Source organism: Pelodiscus sinensis, chromosome 22, assembly GCF_049634645.1.
Source record: "Pelodiscus sinensis isolate JC-2024 chromosome 22, ASM4963464v1, whole genome shotgun sequence".
In the NCBI taxonomy this organism is placed as follows: Eukaryota; Metazoa; Chordata; order Testudines; family Trionychidae; genus Pelodiscus; species Pelodiscus sinensis.
The window spans coordinates 3,487,084-3,507,507 of record NC_134732.1 but is presented as its reverse complement, the minus strand read 5'-3'; the positions used below and the strand labels follow the sequence as shown (position 1 = coordinate 3,507,507).

The window sequence follows — 20,424 nt, the reverse complement described above, 5'->3', positions numbered from 1 at the left end:
CTCCTTGTGTGCAATTCACCCTCCACTTCTGAAGATTTCACTGCAGGAGAGGCTCCTGCCGACAGTGTATTTACAGCGGTACCTCGGCTCTGCCACAGCACGAATCCTCTTCTAGGGCGGGCAGGTTCCTCAGAGCTTCTTGCTGTAGGCAGGAGAACTTCAAGCTTTCTTTGGGGCCGGGCCCAGAAACAGAGTTGGGCCAAGCCAGAGTTCTGCGATGCCGCTAGACACTGGGGCTTTTGTTCAGGGTTTGCAGGGCGCCTGGCACAGCGGGATCGTAGCCGATGACTAGAGCCCTTCGGTATTCAGAGAACAATTGCTGCGTCTCCGCGCGCGGAGCCACTCTCCTGCGGGCTGCTGTGGTCGACACACACACGCTGGGGTTCCCCACGTTATCCCCCACCTGGCAGGCTTTAGAGTAAATGCCATCTCCAGTTCCTCCTCCTCCTCCCACACAAGGTAAAGAGGTCTGGGCTTGTAGGACCCCGGGGCTTGCTCCCAGGCAGCTGCAGCACAAGGGCTGCAGATGGGAGGTAGTCTCCCCCCCCACCCCCGTGTCAGAGCCTCTGAGGCAACTTCAGGTCAAATCAGCTGGGCCACTGGCAGACAGACCCAGGGCCCTCCCTCGCAGAGCAGGCTCTGCCCCCGGGATGCAGCACTCTCAGCCCCGGAGGGCCGGTCTCTAGAGGGGCCGCTCTGCTCGTGGGGCACCCAGGGAGGCTGCTCGCTGTAGTGAGGGTTTGTGCGATGGCTGTAGCACCCGCCAGATAGCAGCCAGTCACTAGCCTTTGTGCAGTGCTTTGAGATCTGCTCGAGAGGCTGGGCTCCTCCCCTCTTTAAACGACGGGGAACCCGAGCTATGAGGCGGCGAAGCAACATGACCAAGGTTACACAGCAGGGTCAGTGGCAGAGCGCGCACGAGGTCTCAAGTCCCAATCGAGTGCTCTAGCCACTCCGCCACACTGCCTCCCCGGCCATTGCTCAGCAGCCTTGCGCGAGGGTTAGATGGAACAGAGACCCCAGGCAAGTCAGCCTGCTCTTTAAAGAGATCCCGACGAGGAATTACACTGGGCTTGGAGACACTGCTCTAGCCCCTGGCATACCCAGGCCACGATCCCTCCAATGGAGGAGCAGCACAGCCCTAGGGATGGTCTATGTCTGGGAGGTCTGGCCGCCATGCATGGGGCTAAGCTTGCAGCTGCTGGCCGAAGGAGCAGGGCAGGGTGGAAGTAAGTGGTAGCTGGGTGCTGAAGGAGGGGGGCATGGCCCCCTCACTTTACACCGGTCATAAGGGCAAGCAATGGCAGGGAGCACAGAGGGGAGCGGAGGCAGGGCCATGCTTCAGGCACCAGCACTGCCACCCCTCCTGCGCTGCAGCACAACAGGGAGATCCTGGGCTGTAGCTCACAGGCAGCCGTAACCTAGAGAACTGCACCAGCTGGCAATATAGGCACAACCCGGTGATCTCACCCATACCCCCCCCCTGCATCCCCCACCCCGGGCTGCGTGTCACGGGAGAAGAGCTCTGGATCCGTCTAACAGCGCAGGTAGCATCAGGCGCTCTCCAGCCCTGCACCGACACAGAACGTCCCCTTGTGTGGCTGTGAAACCCGGAACCTCAGGGCTGAGCCACCTGGAGGCGGGCAAGCTGCTGACGCCACCATTCACCACCCCTCAAAGAGCAGGTCGGTTGCCAGGGGATGGCTTTCACACCTGCCGCCCAGCTACTCAGCCCCAGCAAGAGTGAGCCCAGAAGCGCACCTGGGCAGCAGGTGGGGGCTGCAGTCCCCCATCGCATCTTGCAAGCCAGCTGCCCAGCCAGCCGGGGACCAGCTGGCAGGCTTCTACTGACAGGATGAATTCACTTTGTGCTTCAGATGAGCACACTCCCACCCCACCCAAGCGCTCAGGTTGCGTGTAAGAGCCACACCACCCATGGAACAATAAGCGAGAGTCCATGCTGGACAAACCCCACCAGCCAGACCCAGTGGAAGAGGGGAGTGCTCCTTTTGAGCTACTGAAAGCAGACATTAACTCTTCCATTAAAGGGCAACGCTGTAGTCAGAGGGGGGCGACGACTTCATTCAGCATGCACTCAGAGCAGAGAGCTCAGAAAGCCTCCTGCCCAAGTCCATTAAAAAAAGAAACAAAAACAAAACAAAAAAAACCACAGCACACACACACACACACACACACACACACACACTCTCACTCTCCCCCCCTCCCCACCCCTTCCACTGGGGTCACTCACCATTTTCCACAGCGACTGCTGTGGAGAGAGACTGAGCCCATTTTGTCTGGTGTTACTGCAAACAGGCCAACGCAACAGACCGAATGCAGCACATGATCACACACTGAAGGCATCGCTCTTCAAACCACAGCAGGCCACAAACCCATTTCTGACCCCCATGCAGTTATAGGATGTGGGAGTTCAAACCTACTGTAGATTGTGTGTCTCACTCCCCTCCCCCACAGCAACATTTTCGGGGGTGAACGAGGAGGGTTGGCTTTAACAAAAAAATAAATAAAAATCCCCCCCTCCCCATAGTTTTTACACTGTTAGTGAAACAGAAGCAACACTTTCCCGGTCAGACTAAGCGCTTCTGTGCAGTTGCTGTATTGCTTGGTCTGTATTTGGGACTGGTTGATTTAAGGTGTACCATTTTTCAAGATGAGTAGTCTAAGGTTCCACAGCACTAACAAAAATCTAAGGACTCATGAACTTCCGTGGGCTGTGCCCACAAAAGCTCATACCACCAGCTACATGTTAGTCTGTAAGTGCTACCAGACCTTTTGTTGTTTAAGTTCATCACGTGAGTTAGCTTTAGAATGGAGGCAGCTGCACAGGTGTAAGAGGGGCTGTACACCAATCCTGCATGAAACGGTTTAAAAATATTGCCCCTAACCAAAATAGTTATGGTCAGTACGACCCTCCCCCCAGCCTCACCATCAGCTGCTCCCTCCAGGTTTAAGCAAGACCTAAAGCTCATATACACCCCACTGATCTCCAGGAGGGGCAGAGCAGCTGGAAGTTGGGGAAAAAGATGCCAAGCTACTTAGAAATCTTTCTGCAGGGCCAGTTTCGATGCAGTCAGGCTAGCAGAACACGTGTTCAAGATGTGTCCAGTCTAAAACCCTCAAGCTTGGTTTTTGAGGGGGGTGGAGAAGAAAGTGACTGGGAAGTGCAGAGAAAGCCAGAATGTGTGTGTCACACTGGGAAGTCTCTTCCCTGAACTCATGTTTTCCCCTCCTGATTTGGGGGAGGGGGCAGAAGAACCACAAGCTTGATCTGTTAGGGCAGATCTGTTTACAACCTGGCCTTGCAGCCCCCCTGCTGGGTCTCCCCTAAATTGGGACAGACATGCTTGTCAGGCTCGATAAACTGGCTTCTCTGAATGCCAGCCCCTCCTCTCCCACTGCCCCTCCATTCAGGGAGGGAGCAGCCTCACCTGGCTCCACTCAGGAATCTGGAATAAAGGCAGAGGGCTGGCATGTTTTAGAACAAAGCTGGGGGGGGGGGGGGGGGGGGAAGAGAGGAGAGACCGGTTGGATGCCTTGATCAGGTCTATCAGCCACATTCCTGCTTGTTACCCAATTCCAGGGGCTGTTCTCCTGCCCCTCCCAGTTCCAGAAACACTCCCGCTTAGTACACAAACGCTTTTTTGAGAGGGGGAAATCTGTGTTGGGCAGGAGGAGGGAGGAGAAAGATCTCGTGCAAAGTCCTGTCTCTGGGCCCCTTTCCACCTCCTGCTGCTTCACCACTCTCCCTGAGCAGCTCCCCAAGCGGGTGGTTTACCCGGGCTGGGAGTTAAGATCCAACCGGTTAAAGGTCAAGGAGCTTTTGCACAGCTCAGCAGCCTGCCCAGCGTGTGCCTTGCCCAGTGAAAACAAACAATGCGGCTGTTGTGGAGGGCGCCCCGGCGAGGGGAGGTTATTCCGTAGCAGGGCGGGTGGTGCCGAGTGACAGGGATACGAGAACGGCGACAGAGACCTCGGCTAGAGAATACATTGTTCCACTGCACCCGATCTGGGCAGACCCCTCCCGCCCACACGGCGGCAGAGAGCCGGCAGGGACGGGGGAACAGGCAGGAAAGTCAGATCAGCTAAAGCTTCTCAAGAGATGTTCCAGCTGCCAGCACGACGGAGCAGTCAGAGACCTAATGAGAACCTTCCCCAGCTGGTTCATCTTCCATTAGAACCACAGGGAACGTCATCCATTTCCTGGGAGCCTCTGAACAGTGGCTTCTGGGAAACCCAAATCTGAGCATCAGCAGCCCGCACTCCCAGAAGTGCAAAGACTGGGGAGAGGGAGCCGATGGCATTGACAGTTTACGGTGCAGTTACAATGCTAGTCCCTGGTTCCAGAAATGCGTAGAATACATGCCCCTCCCTGCCAAAAACACACACACACACATGACCCTTGTACACGTGTCCCATAAGCCATGGCGATGAAGTCAACAGCTGCAATAAATTCAATGCCTGCTCTTCTTGTTCCTTTTTTTTTTTTTAAGCTTGCACTTTAGTCCAGATCTGGTGGGTGGGAAAAGAATTACACCTAGTCTCTGGGTGGGCGGACTTTGGGCCTTGCAGTGTTTCCCCTCTGGCTATGCAAACTGCCTGCAGTGGAAAGGTCTCCCCTCCGGTCTGACAGCTTCTAAAGCCCTCCAATTTGAAGTGCTACTTCACTCGGCTGGATCCCAAACCCCAGCCCAACCCCTTTCCTCCACCCCGTGACTTTACAGTTCCCCTCACAGGTATAGAATCCTCGGGCCGGAAGAGTCCCCAGCCAGGGCTTTGTGAAGCTGGGGCTTAAATCTCTAGGGATGGAGATTCTCCCCCCCGCCCCCAAGGGAACCCAGCCCAGTGCTCCCCCCCCCCCCCCCCCCCCGGGAAATAGGTTTTTCCTAATATCCAACCTAGACCTCCCCCACTGTAACTTGAGCCCATTGCTCCTTGTTCTGGCACCGCCTCTCTCCATCCTCTCTGCTTGCCTACCTAGTGTGTCGCTGGGACTCTAACAGAGTAGACTGCAAGGCCCACTATGGTAAGGAGATTGGAAACCCCTGGGGAGGGGAACCGATGCCCAGGCTTCAGCCTCGCATGAAACACCCTGGTTGTGGTTCTGGAGGATCATAAAGTCCTCCAGCCAGAGGATGGAAATTCAGGCTCAAGTCAAGAGACACGTACCAGGCCAGGGGCCTCACACTGTCCGTCACAGAGCACAGGCCGCTCGACAGCCTAATTTTTAAATGGCAACTGCAGCCGAGGGACACTTCTGAACACATGAAGGACAGGACCATACTAGCCTACTCCACCATCCCTTCTAAGGCTTGGGTGCTTATCAGGAATAGCTCCAGCTTGGGTGGAGCAGGGCACGTTTCCCCTGACAGTGCCCAAAGCAGAAGAGGAGCCCAACTTAGTCCAGTTGCTTACAACTGACACCATCTTCAGGCTGAGATGGCAAAAAAATAGAGCCCTGCAAATCCACAGCTATGCGCTTTATAGCTGCAAGGATCCACATCCACAGCTCATTTTTGTGGCTATGGATTGTTTGCAAAACCCTGCAGCTGTGCAAAACCCTGCAGCGATAGGCCAGGGAGCTCCACAGCACCTTTCTGCAGCTAAAGATGCAGAGACAAACCTTTGTCTCCGTGCCGGGCTCTGAAAACAGGAGCTGTGCGGCCGACGTGGGCTCACCCGCAGACTAGAGGGGCAGAAGGGACTGGAGTGCAGCAGGAAGCCACGTGTGACTTGAAGGGGGAAAGAAGAACTCTGTTTTCCCAGGCTTGGGAACCGGACTGCAGAGCTCATCAAGTGATCTTAGCCCACTGTCTGAACAGAGCCAAGATGCAAGAACCCACAACTCCCTGCCACCTGGAAGTACCAGCGTCTTACAGCCCCCGTCTGCTGCAGTCTCTCCTCTCTAGGCATGTAGGCGGGATGACTAAGTGACTCTGCAGTCCTAGTGCATACCATTTATCAGTAGTTAACCATTTCAGTGTAGCCCTGTCGGCAGGCAGCAGGACGTGTTGCACCAACATAGCCGGCTGGCCCAATGACAGGTTACATAGTCAGATCTCTGGTCAGTTTCCACAGGACTGCAAACTGGTGGCCAAGAGGACAGCAGCTGAGCAGGTGACTACTAGAGCTAGGGGCTGGAAACACCCTGCCTCATCAGGTGTGCTTGGGAAACGGGACAGAAGACAAACCCGAGGGTCAGGGAAGCAATGCGCCAATGCTGCACACTCTTAAGCCGGCTTTACATTTGCAAGTTAGGTTGACATAGCTACTGCGCTCAGAGAGAAACATTCATACCTCCTGAATCCATTGCTATGCCAACCTCACTCCTGGTGTAGTCCCAGCAGGGTCAATGAAAGCTTCCCCTGCAGAGTCAGCTACAGGGATGAAGACTCCTGTCACTGTAGGAAGCACCTACGTGAGTGTGCTACAGCGCCAGTGCTGCAGTGGCATAGCTGTGCTGCTGTTGTACTCCACACAGCCAGTGCCTCTGTCCCATGCTTCGTGGGGAACAGCCACCGATGGTGCCACGGTGGTTCAGACGCAAGAGGCAATTCAGTCGGATGTCACTGTGTCACGAATACCTGCTACCCAGCTGGGTATCCCATTCGAATAGCACGAAGCCTCTTCCCAGAGCTGCACGATGCATTTGCAGGACAGAAGTGACTGGGGACTGCGGTCGAGTGCAGTCCCAATAAGAACAGCAACAAACATCCAAACCATCTTCCTCACGGATCTGTACCCTGTGTGTTTGGCAGACGCTCCGCCGAGGTTACTGACATTGCACCATTTGCTTTGTACTCCTGTCAGCCCCGCAGGGCCAACACCACTCCAGGCCCCAGGCTGCACTTTATGGTGCAGCAGACAAGGGCGGTGGTAAGTGACAACTGCAAGATGGGGGCAAACCTCAGAGACCAGCTTGACTCGCAGATCTCACCAGGCTGGCAGGTTGCACACAAAAAGCCACCCTTTGTCATCCAAAGAGGTGAGCAGCATCGGACTTGGGACCACGACGGGGACAGAGCTCTACAAGGCCAGGCTTTTTCCAGATTCCAGAAGCATGAACTCAATCGACAGTATTTAGACTAGGTACGTGAGACAGTTCTCTAGGAAGTCTGCCTGTGTCAGACCGTTTAAAAGTAAAAAAAGTGAATGGTTGAATTGTTTGTTCCCATCCTAGCATGGAAAAACCTCCGACAGGCACTTGCATGCAAAGCTTTATACAGGAGGATTCTCAAAGAGAGACACTTGCAAGGGATACTTGTGCCCTAACAAGTAATACACGTCAGGAGAGTGAGTGAGTGGTTTTCTACATTCACCTAAATGACTGTGCTGGACTAGGCTGTATTGCAGGTGCCCCATCCAGGAGTATTTGCCTCTCAGCCGCCTGAGGAATAGGCAGAGATCATGGACAGATGTTGGGCCAGTAACAGGCATTGCTTCACCCACCTTGGGACCGGCCTTGCTGCCAACAAAATAGCAGCATGCCCACTGTTACACAGCAGAGTCCCCAGCGGATTTGGTTCTGCCACCCACGTCTGTGTCTAGGGCCCCCGTGTGCCGGTCCCCTCCAAGCCAGGCGCTTGACATTTCTCTCCTCGCTTTCCAGATCTATAGAAGCAAAGAGACACTCCTCTCTTCCCCATGCGGAGTGCACCTTACGCTGGGCCAGATTTTACCTTTGTTGGTATTCGCTAGCTCTGCTTTTAAGCTGCTTTGCTCAGACAGTTCTGCTTCACCCATTGAACTAGCAATACAGAATTGCAGAAGGCACAAATTGCAGAAGGCACAAAAATTAAGGGGTAACGTCACCCTGCTCTCTAGTGCCTGGGGAGCAGCCAGCCATGCCAGACCCTTGGCAAGATTGGGGGGGGAAGGGAGCGGAGGGCAGCTCCATGCTCCTGCAGAAAGGATAGTAGAAGGGGCTGGGTGAGGGGCAGTGAGAGTGCACCACACCAGTCCCCACCCAGCCCTTCGAGCTGGCCAGAGCACCCATGCCGAGCTCCAGTGGCAATTTAGGGGACCCTGGGCTTTTTAGAATCACCAGGCCCCAGGGCAGTTGTTTCCTTTGCCCACCTCCTGATGCATCCCCAAGCCGAACGCTGACATCACTGGCACCCCTGGGAGGCGCACAGCAAGGGCACAGAAAATAAGGGATGAAGCCAAAGAGACCGTAAGGTCCGTTTTCACAGGCATTCCGCATCTCCAGCCCCCGCTGACTTCGACAGCAGTTGTGAGCACATGGCACCTCTGAAGATCAGGGAGGCCTTAGAGATTGGAGGGCTATGGGCTGGGATGTCAGCGGAGCCCAGGAAGCAGCCTCAGGGAAACTCATGGGAGCAGTTCGCTCCGTCTCTGCTCAAAGCAGCTGGCGAGTTAAGCCCAGATTTCCATTGTGAAAACGTTAAAAAGTCTAAGCCATGTCACAGCGTCAACGGTGCCTTCCCCATCTGTGTCAAGGATCTGCATGGCTCCCTCCACCCCCACCAAGCCACACTGTTTCGTCTATTCTGGACAGAAGCGCAGGTTTGATTGCCACGATGTCAAGACTGAAACAGTTTCACGAGCCATGCATGCCCCCGTGGGGTCTGCCTTCTCTAGGGCAGGCCTGAGTAATTGAAGCCTGTGCTTTATGTCTGATGGCAGCAGCCCTGCTAGGACCAAATGCATTTGCTTATTTCACCTGAATCCATCAACTGAACTTCTGGGTGAGAGCACTTCAAAGCAGCCCAGCCCATAAAGCTACTTCGCCTCCCGCCCCAAGGCAGCTGCATGGTTAAGATTTTTCAGTGTAGCAGCCAGTCCCCTGCAGGATCCTCTCAAAAATCATTGGCATGAAAACCCATGGCACGGCAGTGCTCACCCTTTAACCTGTAGCCACTTCAAAGCGACCTACGTGGAGTCTTAAGCCAGCCAAAAGCCTGACAGATCAAGCACAGAAAGCATCAAGCTGTCCATTCACTTAGGGCTGTTCTACCTGGAGTACTTTAGAAAGTCCCTCGGGATTCGGCAGCCTAGATATTTACCAGCCTGGCTTTGTGCTGTACCATTGCCCAGGGCTTTTCCTACTCCCCTCCCATGCTGCAGGTGGAAAACAAAGCCATGGTTCAACCCACTGCTCCAGCATATTGCTCTGTCAGCCCAGCAGGAAAGCAACCCCGACAGCGGCTCTTGCTGGGGTGCGGGCTGGCGTGAGGTTTACACTAAGACACCACTGACCTTTCCCCGGCACTTGCTAAAAGCTCCGCTTGCCAACTGCTGACTTAGCAGCAGCCAGTCCTGTTTTACTGCCTCTTACCCAATTCCATTAGTTTCCTTGACACCTGCTTCTGCATATAATTTACGGCTAGATTGACTGCTGTAGCAGGTGAATGCGGGTACTGATCGGTTTCAATGGGGACAGCGATACAGCGTGAATTATTTGTGGTTTGCTGACCTATTTACCAGCTGAGAGGCAGCATTCATTCAGGGACTCTGGGTCTGGAGTGGACCCAAACCATTTGGACTTCTGGCAGGAATATATACCAGGCGCTGTCTAATATGCATCTCCACTAGGCCAGCATGCACCTGAGTGAGGGAAGCGTTTCAGGGACTTCCCATGTTGCTCTGGACTGACGGCTGCCATCATTCCATGCACCTCAGCCCTCCGGGTAGGCCGGTGCGGTCTGCTGTTCCTCGGAGCACCTGTCCTACGAAGGGCCAGCACTGACGCAGCACTGGCCCTTTGGTACAGTGCCTTTGAGTCAGCAAAGGGGCACAGCTGCAAGGCCTGTAGCCTCCTGACTGTACTGGAGAGGAGTCACCGTAGCCTGCATCGGTTCAGACGAGGCCTCCACTAGAGACCGTGGCCCAGCGGTTGCAAGCAACCTCGGAAGCCACTTGAGGTGGGTGCGGTGTTGTACTGGCAGTCCAATGCCTGTTAGTACAGTGCGGACAAGGCCTTGCCGTCAGCTGGACCATACACATTACATGAAGTCACCTGTATTCTGCACGCAGCTGAGTCTGTTTCAGCATGGGGGTATTTCAGGAGATGGAGACACGCGGTATCTGGTGAGTGCCCACACACAGAACCTGCAGTCTAGAAAACCTGCCCAAAGAGAGGAATCCAAAGGGGGAGGCCTTGCCTACTAATCAGTCACTGTACACACACCCCTTCTCCACTCCCCAGTTTCCACCCCTTGCGGCTCTTACCTTTATCCGCCAGAGAGAGGGTGCTGTTGAAGTACTGCTCCTCGACGGTCCACGCTGTGTCATTGACCTTGTTGGACACGCCACAAGAGCCAACGCAGCTCACTTTGATAGCTGGAAGAAACACACACATACTGGATTAGTTCTCAGCAGCTTTTCCACACCAGTGACAAATCCACAGGTCCCATGTCAGGTCCCTCCAGCTCCCTCGATGAGCTCTCTGCTGAGACACGCAGTCAATTCGCTCTTAAGCAGAGGAGCGGTGCACTAATTGATTTTGACAGAGCCCCTTTTAAACACATGCCCAAGGAAGATGGGGAATGGAGAAAGACAGAGGTCAGTGGTTTGCTGTTCAGGAGGCCTCTCCCTATACTCCAAGTCTAAATGCAGCCTCTCTCCAGCAAGCATTTTCTAAGCTACTCATCACGCTCACTAGGCATTTTAAAAGCCTCTTGGTAGGATTTTCTCAAGAGCGACCGAGAGCTCAGGTCTCAGGAAGAAGAGTCAGTGGAACATCGGAGCCTTGGGAAATGTTACCCTCTCCCGTCTCTCTGGTTCTCTCCCCCTCAGTCCAACTAATCCTCAAACACGCCCGCACACCCGGTAACATGTAGTTTCAGCCCCAATTCCTAGGCTGAAGCAGAGGAGCCAGAAGGCAGGAGGTTGTCAGCGCTACCCGGAATGGATGCCATCCGGACCGGTTAACGGAGTGGCCAGAGCTCCACAACCCTCCCATACCTCAGCAAAATGGGTTTGTCTCTTCAAAGGAGGCAGATGCACCAAGTCCACTAACACCGCCCTCTGCCCCCGCACAGCATGTCAGTTAGCTCACTGACCTAGCAATCCTAGGAAGAAAGGAGAACCTGTGCAGGGCTGGTCCTAACCCCAGGCATCCACAAGGGAAAATGTGTAGCGGGGGGGGGGGGGGGGAGGGGGGGGAGCGGAGGAGATAACGTGGTTGTGGCCCCTTTAATTGCCGCGTATCCCGAGTGGGCTTCCATCAGGCTCTGGCGGCGGCCCCTGGAAAATGGTGGCCCCAAGCAACTGCCTGACTCGTGTGCCCCAAGACTGGCTCTGAACCCGTGGCTGATCTGTGTCCAAAAGGGCAGCAACGCCACTCGGCCAGTAGGACAGGAGACAGAACCACTTAGGGGATAGGGGCGAAGATGGTCCGATAGTTACCTATGGAACTCCTGGGCTTATCAGAGCATCTCACAACATTACATGGACTTGACCCTCACACACCTACCTATGGGACCATGCGAGAGGTTGTCCCTGTTGCAGAGATAGGGACTTAAGCACAGGGCACGTTAAGGAACTTCCTTGAGGTCACACAGGGAATCCATGGCAGAGCAAGGAACTGAAACCTAGACTCCTACTCCGACATCCTGTCCGCTAGACCAGGATTCCCAGACCTTTTCCTTAAGTGGCCAATTAAGTGGGTCTATTCTGTGAGTGACATTGGATCCAGACCTATGTCCCAGCCCCACGGAGGGAAACACGCCACCCACAGCAGCACCCTCTGCACCCATGCTGCAGGCAATGTGTGAGGACCATACAGCCCTGGTGCTCCAGAGTCAATGTCTTATGGCAGGGGTGAAGAACCTTTTCTGGGTTGGGGGGGCATTGACCCAGAAAAAAAGTCAGTTGGGGCCACCCACACCCCAAAAAACAAAAGCCAAACCCTCACTGAGGAGGCCCCCAATGGAGGAAAAAGATGCTCCACACATTCCTCACACCAGAGTCTTGGGGGGCCCAGGCTAGTAGACTGTATGCTCCAGCCTCTAGCGCAGGCTCCCCAATGCTGGGGGGAGCCCTGAGGGGCTGGGTCCCGGCAAGCCCAGGGCCGTATCCGGTCTCTGGGCCGTAGGTTTCACTCCTGCCTTAAGGGGAGGAACCGGAGAAGGAGAAGAGTCAGGGTCGCATCTGGGAAATGCTGCACAAGATCCTTCCCACCCTGGTGGTTTTGCCCAGTCCCAGCGGTTCTGAAAGCGCGTAAGGCCGTCCCTTCCTCTTAGGGCACGGCTCACACAGGCAGGTTAGCGTTCAGCCAGGGCCTGGTGCTGAGCCGGCCAGACTAACCACTGCAGCAAGAGGCTGGGCCCAGTCTGTTGTGCCTTGCCCCATGCCACCCGTCGGTGACAGCCCCGGGGCAGAGCTTTCTAGGACCTTTTTACCCCAGGCAAAAAGCCTCTTGGCAGGCAGGCTGCAGAGTGGGAATCGGAAGCTTTCTTGCGGGGTGGGGGCGGTACGAGTCGTATCTGAACGCTCTGTTACAAGAGCCCAGAGGGCCGGCAGATCGTTCCCTAGCTACCCAAGCAAGAGGCTCGTGTTTACCTTGGCTTGTCTTGAAACAAAGGCCAGTGCTTTGTGCCACCGGTAGGGCCTTTCATCAAGTTGGAGCGCTTGTGCAGAGGTTCAGGAAGGGGGCTCAGAGGCTAGAGCAGAATACAGAACAGACAGGCCCCTCCTCTCACAACTGGCCTATGGATCTGCTTACAGAGGGAGTCGAGCTAGGAGCGGACAGTCCTCTCTCAGCAGGATTCTAGCTGAGTAGCGTCACCCGCCCATAGCTACACCCAGGTCACTGATCTGTCCCGGGTCACAGGACAGCACTTGTGCTCTCTGTACGTGCATAGGGTACGGGGGCTCAGGGATGCAATTTCTACAGAATTCTGGAGTTCTTACTGGAATATCTAGCTCAAGGGGGAACAGGAAAGTGCCTCCAACAGCTCCACATTTCTGCATTTGAGAGGCTGCTTGCTTGTTTTCAACTGTGGCTCAAATAGCTGACACTGGATAGCGCGATGGGAGGGTTACTGCTGCCCTTCCTCTCCCTGGGAAGCGCACACAGGCTGAACGCTCTGAGTGAGGCTGCTTGAAACCAGGGCACCCACGAATGCCCCTCCACACAGCACCCCCAAATGGGGAACGAGGAGCCAAGGCCTGGAGCCATAGCACTGAAATGCAGCTACCCACACCCTGGGTGCAGAAAGTGACCCGGGGGAACCTCCATTGTGGCACCCATTGCCTGCTGTGTTTCTAGGCCCAGGTTCTGGACAGTGTCTCAGAAATAAGACAATTTAAACCCAAAGATTTTCACTTGGGGCTGCTCTGACAGAAGGCATCAGGCAGAGCCCTTCCAACTACAGCCCAGTTGGAATCAGCGTGTGGCTTTATATCCTGAACTAGAGACAGACATGCCCATTATACAGCAATTGTGCTGCCTCTCTCCGCCGGCCGGAAAGTTGTGTGTGTAGACCCAATTGACCTGAACACAATCTGATGAGACCAGGGCTATCTCCAGTCTCTTATGTGGTCCCCTCCTGGTTTGCTGGTAGCAACGTTAGCTTTTTGGGAGGTTCCCATCCACTCCAAGGTTTCTCCTTTGGTAGCATCTGAGTTCACGCTCACCAGGGATGTGAAAATGTGTTTCATCAAGTAAACGTGTGACTACCCCTGCACTGCTGCCTCTGATACAGGAGCAGCAGTGTGGGGGAGGAGAGGCTTTTAAGCCAGCTCCCTGCACAAAGCAGGAGCCTGTGTGCAACAGTCAAGGTTACTCTGAGCCCAGGCTTATCAGTTAACTATGTACATGGTTCCACTTTCACATCCTGGGCCTCACCAATCGGGAGCCACTAAGCAGCTGGCTCCAATCTACTTGGCCCTACCCGAGCAGGTCTCCTTCCATCCAATCTTGCACCTAAGCCTGCCTCAGAAATCTCTTGGTGGGGTGTGTGTGTGTGTGGGGGGGGGGGGGGGGGAGTAGGAGGGGAGTCACGTTGCTATCTTCACTCATCTGGACGTAAACTTTCTCCCTGCCATGCAGGATCATAGCCTGGGAGTTCCTCCGCCCTTCCTTCTCCTCACACAGCCAAGCCAGCAAGATCTGGAGGCTGCTGCTACATAAAGTCTCAGGTCACTGCTGCTCAGCCAGGCTCTTCGACATGCACCTTACTGGGGTCATCTCTCGCCCAGCTTCCCTCGCACCCTCCACTTTACAGTTCTAGAGAAGCAGCGGCAGACCTTTTATAAATACATGAAAAGCAAGAGGAAGACCAAGGACAGGGTAGGCCCACTGCTTAGTGAGGAGGGAGAAGCAGTAACAGGAAACTTGGAAATGGCAGAGATGCTCAATGACTTTGTTTCAGTCTTCACCGAGAAGTCTGGAGGTGTGCCTAACGTAGTGAATACAAGCAGAGAGAGGGTAAGTTTAGAAGATAGGATACACAAAGAACAAGTTAAAAATCACTTAGGAAAGTTAGATGTCAGCAAGTCACCAGGTCCTGATGAAATGCATCCCAGGATACTCAAGGAGCTGAAAGAGGAGGTATCTGAGCCTTTAGCTATGATCTTTGAAAAATCATGGCAGACAGGGGAGATTCCAGAAGACTGGAAAAGGGCAAATATTGTGCCCATCTATAAAAAGGGGAATAAGAACAACCCAGGAAGCTACAGACCGGTCAGTTTAACGTCTGTCCCAAGGAAGATAATTGAGCAGGTAATTAAGGAAATCATATGCAAACACTTGGAAGGTAATAAAGCGATAGGGAATAGCCAGCATGGGTTTGTGAAGAACAAGTCATGTCAAACTAATCTGATAGCTTTCTTTGATAGGATAACGAGACTTGTGGATAAGGGAGAAGCGGTGGATGTCATATACCTAGACTTTAAGGCATTTGATACAGTCTCGCATGATATTCTTATTGATAAACTAGGCAAATATAACTTAGATAGGGCCACGATAAAGTGGGTGCATAATTGGCTGGATAACCCTAGTCAGAGAGTTGTTGTTAACGGTGCTAAATCCTGCTGGAAAGGGATAACAAGTGGAGTTCCTCAAGGGTCTGTTTCGGGACCCGTACTGTTCAATATCTTCATCAATGATGTAGATATTGGGATAGAGAGTACGCTTATTAAGTTTGCAGATGATACCAAACTGGGTGGGGTTGCAACTTCTTTGGAGGATAGGGACATAATTCAAAATGACCTTAGCAAGTTAGAGAAATGGTCAGAGGTAAACAGGATGAGGTTTAATAAAGAGAAATGCAAAGTGCTCCACTTAGGAAGGAACAATCAGTTCCATACATACAAGATGGGAAGTGACTGTCTAGGAAGGAGCATGGCGGAAAGAGATCTAGGGGTCATAGTGGACCACAAGCTGAATATGAGTCAACAGTGTGATGCTGTTGCAAAAAAAAAAAAAAAAAGCAAATATGATTCTAGGTTGTATCAACAGGTGTGTTGTAAGCAAAACTCGTGAAGTCATTCTGCTGCTCTACTCTGCACTAGTTAGGCCTCAGCTGGAGTACTGTGTCCAGTTCTGGGCGCCACATTTCAAGAAAGATGTGGAGAAATTGGAAAGGGTACAGAGAAGAGCGACAAGAATGATTAAAGGTTTAGAGAACATGACCTATGAAGCCAGGCTTCATGAACTGGCCTTGTTTAGTTTGGAAAAAAGAAGATTAAGGGGGGACATGATAGCTGTTTTCAAATATCTAAGAGGGTGTCACAAGGAGGAAGGAGAAAATTTGTTCCTCTTGGTTTCTGAGGACAGGACAAGGAGTAATGGGCTTAAAGTGCAGCAGGGGAGGTTTAGATTGGACATTAGGAAAAAATTCCTAACTGTCAGGGTGGTCAAATATTGGAATAAATTGCCAAGGGAGGTGGTGGAATCTCCCTCTCGAGATATTTAAGAACAGGTTAGATAGAATAATAGGACTGGAAGGGACCTCAAGTGGTCATCGAGTCCAGCCCCCCGCCCTCAAGGCAGGACCAAGCTCTGTCTACACCATCCCTGACAGATGTCTATGATTCTATGATTCCTTGCAAGTTTTTCTGCACCAGCCAGTAGCTAGCTAGAAAGCCATCCCCATGCAGTATGGGAAGGCATGTAAACACAACTAGGCTTGTTTAAACCAGAAGTTTTTTAGAAAGTACAGGTTGAACCTCTGAGCCAGCACCCTTGGGCCCTCGCTGGTGTCGAGCCAGAGAATTTGCCAAACCCCAGGATGTCAACATTGTACCACGTGTGTCTTTGTCAAGCAGCATTGCAAGCACTGTCCCATTTCTTTGCCTCAGTAAAACAGAACTGTATTGATACACCCTATAAGCCTACACCTAGCCAAGGCTTCTCAGCTCTCTTCATAAAGTGCTAGCGTTGTGCCAATGCAGTAAGATTAAGTAACAAGGAAATAAAGCATTAAAACACCCCTTGCTTACACTTAGAAGCGTTGCCAGCACTTCCACAGCTCGCTGGACTCAGACACATAGGAGGTCAATTAGTACTAAGCAGCACAGAACACAAGACCAGGACAGTGGCTGCAAACAAACTTTCCAGGACTGTGGGAAACTTGGACACTCCCACGGTAAGCAGGCGTCCAGCTAACTAAACTCATGCTGGATCACAGAGGTTCAACCTGTATCTGTTTGCCAGAAGCTAGGAATGGGTGACAGGAACACTCAACAATTGCCTGTTCCGTTCATTCCCTCCGGGGCTCTGGACATCGGCCGCTGTCGGACAGGACACTTGGCTGGATAGCCCTTTGCACTGATCCAGTATGGCTGTTCTTAGAAGGGCAATTCACGTGAAGTCAGGTCAATATGCTGTCCAGTGCATTGTACGGTCCTGCTTAGCTAGACCTGGTGAAGGCATCCCCTCCCCCCCCCCCCCCCCAAGACAATGCAATAGGTCCTAAGCAGGTAGTCTCATTTGGCCATCAGCCATGACACAGACCACCCCCAGTCTGAGCCAGTTCAGGACCCGACAGGGTCCCCCATTAAAAACCCAAAGGAAGCGCACTTCTAAATCCTGTAGAAAACCCCCCAACCCTTTAACCCTCGAACGGGGTGCCCACTAGGGATGTAATAGTGTAGTCAATTAACTGATAAGCAAAAGCTTATAGGTTAATGCTATAGACTACATGCATTCCCCTCCCCCCCCACCAGTACATTTTTGGCAGGCTGGCCAGCAACTTGCCTCAGTTCTGACTCACACCAGGTCTGGGAGCTCAGACCCTCCTTCCCCAGACAGGGGCTGCTGCCACTGTATCAGAGGCAGCAGCACAGGGTGACAGGCAACCAGTCTGCAAGGGGAGTGGTTTTCAGCTGGCTCCCCTCACAGACCAGCTCCCACCTAGCACCCTAACACAGAGGCAGCAGGTGCAGTGTGGCAGGGGGTTCCTCGGGTCAGCTGCTGCTCACCATTGGTGGAATTCTCCTCCTCCAAAGCCAGCTGCCATGGTCTCTGGGTTTAGTCCTTCCCATAGGGGGAAGCTCACACCAAGTGCTTAACCAGCCCATCTGTTACACGCCAACTGTTCCCAAGCCCAGCCTGCTCCCCTCCTACCCCCGCTGCATTTTTCACAATGAAGATGTTAATTTTCCCCATCAAATACTTAATCTCTAGTCCCAGAGGGCACATCAGAGCCTCTTAACAAGAAACCTCCATGGGACACTTAGCTTGCAAGCTAACAGCATCTGTTGCAACAGGGAGGCAGGGGATACTGCCTGGTAGGTCGGGCCTGCCTGATGAGAGCGCCTGCATGCTCAAGTTTTTATTCTTTAGGCCTGGATGTGCACCTGGGGAGCACAGGGCACACACAGCCAAGCACGCCCTGTACACTTCACTGCAGCACACAGCAGGGTTTCCAAAGCAGACGGGGCACTGGCATTTCAGTGCCAACTTGGTGAGCCAATCGGAACAAGAACAAGGCCTGAAACCCCTTGCTTGGAGGGAACGGAGCAGCGACAAGTGGAAAACCCTCCTGCCTTGAAAGAGAAAGAAAAGCTACAGCTGTCCGCCTCCTTTAAAACCCAGTTCCCCAGTGAGCTGTCCGGGCTGGGGAGGGGACAGAAAAAGGCTTTTGGAAGAGTGTCTCTGCCCCGCCTGTACTGTCAGCTCACGATTTCATGCCTCCTGCCATTTGGGACGTGTGGCCAGTCTCACCACACCACGTCACATGGTCACTCATGAATTTTCCCTTATTCAGGATGGCGGTCACATCCCGTTTCTCTCAGTGGGGCCAAAGTCAGCCGCAGAATCATTTCCCTTCCCTATGCAGGCTGCAGGGACACTGCCCTGCAAGTTCACCGCTGGGAGGGGCAGTTTGTGAGATCGATGCCAGCCACGCCCCCAGGCAAAGCAGCTGCCACTCACCGACTTTGGGGGCTAAACAGCAGAGACACTTGGATGGACAGTGGGGGCAGGGGGGTCGTCTTGAGCAGCAGGAGGCAGCGTATGCCGCTTCGCGTCAGGCACAGAAGAATGCGAGGGGGGCAGGTGTTGCTCAGGGGAGGTCCGGCTTCTTAAAGTTAGGAAGTCTCATTGTTTTTACAGGGAGTATCGAATGGATCGATGAGTTTCAAGTTCTCTAATGTGCATCTCGAACTCACCAGCCCTGTGCCAGTGCGAGCCTGAGGCCTTCAGCAGCTCCATGGTTCGAGTTACTTATCATCCAGCTCCTTTTTAAAGGGGAAAAAACCCACCCCCCAAAGGGTAAGGCAGTACCAGGAATCGGATAGTAGTTTATAACTGAAGGGTAAGAGGTAAGAGCAGGGTAAATGGAGCCTCCCCCAGCTGCTGAAGTGGAGACATGCAGTCAAAGCTGGACTTGCCCACCTGAAATCTCACACAGGCAGATGATTATGGGGGAGTTAGTCAGGCTGACCTAAATCCACCACTCCCCCTAAATGATCAAGTGAGATTTGGGGTGAGTGACTCAAGGCAGGCTGTGGCACCCCAACAATAGTTCCAAGGTCACTGGGTGCAGAAAGTTCCATTTCTCAGGCCATGTCTCCATTTGCAGACGATCGCTGCTGCAGCAGTCAATCTTCCAGCATTCAATTTAGTGGGTCTAGTAAGAGACCCAATAGAGTGAGCACCAAGGGCGCCTCCATTGGCACCGCTACTCGCAAGGAGTAAGGGAAGTAGACGCAAGCGCGTCCCGTCGACCTCCCACTGTGGAGATGGCTCCAAGCTCAGCTTAAATACGCTGACTCCAGCTACGTTCCTTATGGCTCTGTACGCCTTGGATCATTCCCCACTTGGAGGTGCTGTACTCAAGGGGCAGTCGGAGGCACTGAAGTTCCAAGCAGCCTTTCACAGACAATAGTCAGGGAGAAAGGTTTGTGTAAAATTTCCCCATAGGATCCAATTTCAGCTATTGAACTCACATTGGAAAAGAAACAGCCTCTGAAGCGCCACCAAACGGCTCCACGTTTCTGCACTTCCCCTTCCACTCAGAACTTGATATTCAAATAAGAGTTCCAGGATTCGACAGAAGTTACACACCCAGTCTCTCCCGCCCCAGTATGTAGGCAGAGCAAAGTTCAGAAGTAGCCTGCACTTGTAAGATAGGCAGCTAGACCTCCAGTGAGGCCCTGGGTCTAATCAGGTGCACATAGGAGAATGAAGTGAGGGGGAGGTGAAGGCAGACAGATCGGCCCCATCTAGACCCATATGAAGAACAAACCATTGCCAGAGGAGCTTGAGTCATTGGGCCCCCCAGGTGATTTAGAAGCACCACCAAGTCTCGTTGGGACTACAAATTGCTTTTCTCTGGTGCTTGTGTTGTGGTGCCTAGCTCTGGGAAGCTCCATTTCCTTCTCCGGGGAAGAGGAAAAGCAGGGACAGACACCAAGCGACAAACTGGGGGAGATTAGCAAGCGAGGGGTGCCAAGATCTCTCCTGCTTCCCATGGGGGGGGGGGGCATACAATGCTCAGCAGGAAATTCTGCAACAAAATAAAATGCAGATAAAATAAAATAAAATAAAATTCTGCCCGAGCTACTCTAAACCTCCTCAGACAGGGCCTCCTCCTACAGCCACTTATGTGAACGAGCGTCCCCATGACAACTGGCCTAGGAGTCAGGAGACCAGGGCTCTGTTCCCAGCCCCGCCACTACCTTGCGGTGTGACCTTGGGAAAGGTCCTTCCCTCTGTCATGTAAGCCACTCTGGCCAACGGGTGCTGTTCTCTCCAGCTATCGTCTCCGTTCCAGGACCTTTCCAGCACGCCACAGAGCAGGAGAATGGCATTTTCCTCCCTCAGAGATGCTTTTCTGGGTCCTAACAGGAGTGAGCGTACACAAGTGATGGAGTATACAAGTGCCTTGGGAAACTAGAAATTCAGCTTCATGACGTGGAGATTTATCCAAACACTGGCCGGATTTAACTGCAGGGCCTAGTTCTCCTCCCACCTCCACTGGATGACAGAGT

At 53.3% G+C, this 20,424-nt stretch overlaps 1 protein-coding gene across 2 annotated transcripts in view; it reads right to left on the bottom strand.

Annotated features, from left to right (window-relative positions):
• Positions 1–20,424, bottom strand: part of ARRDC1 (arrestin domain containing 1) — a 59,964-nt gene that overhangs the window by 18,039 nt on the left and 21,501 nt on the right. For both annotated transcript variants that reach the window (XM_075906000.1, XM_075906001.1), the window contains exon 2: positions 10,210–10,320. In XM_075906000.1, the coding sequence (XP_075762115.1) occupies positions 10,210–10,320 (111 nt within the window). The remainder of the gene's footprint in view (positions 1–10,209; positions 10,321–20,424) is intronic.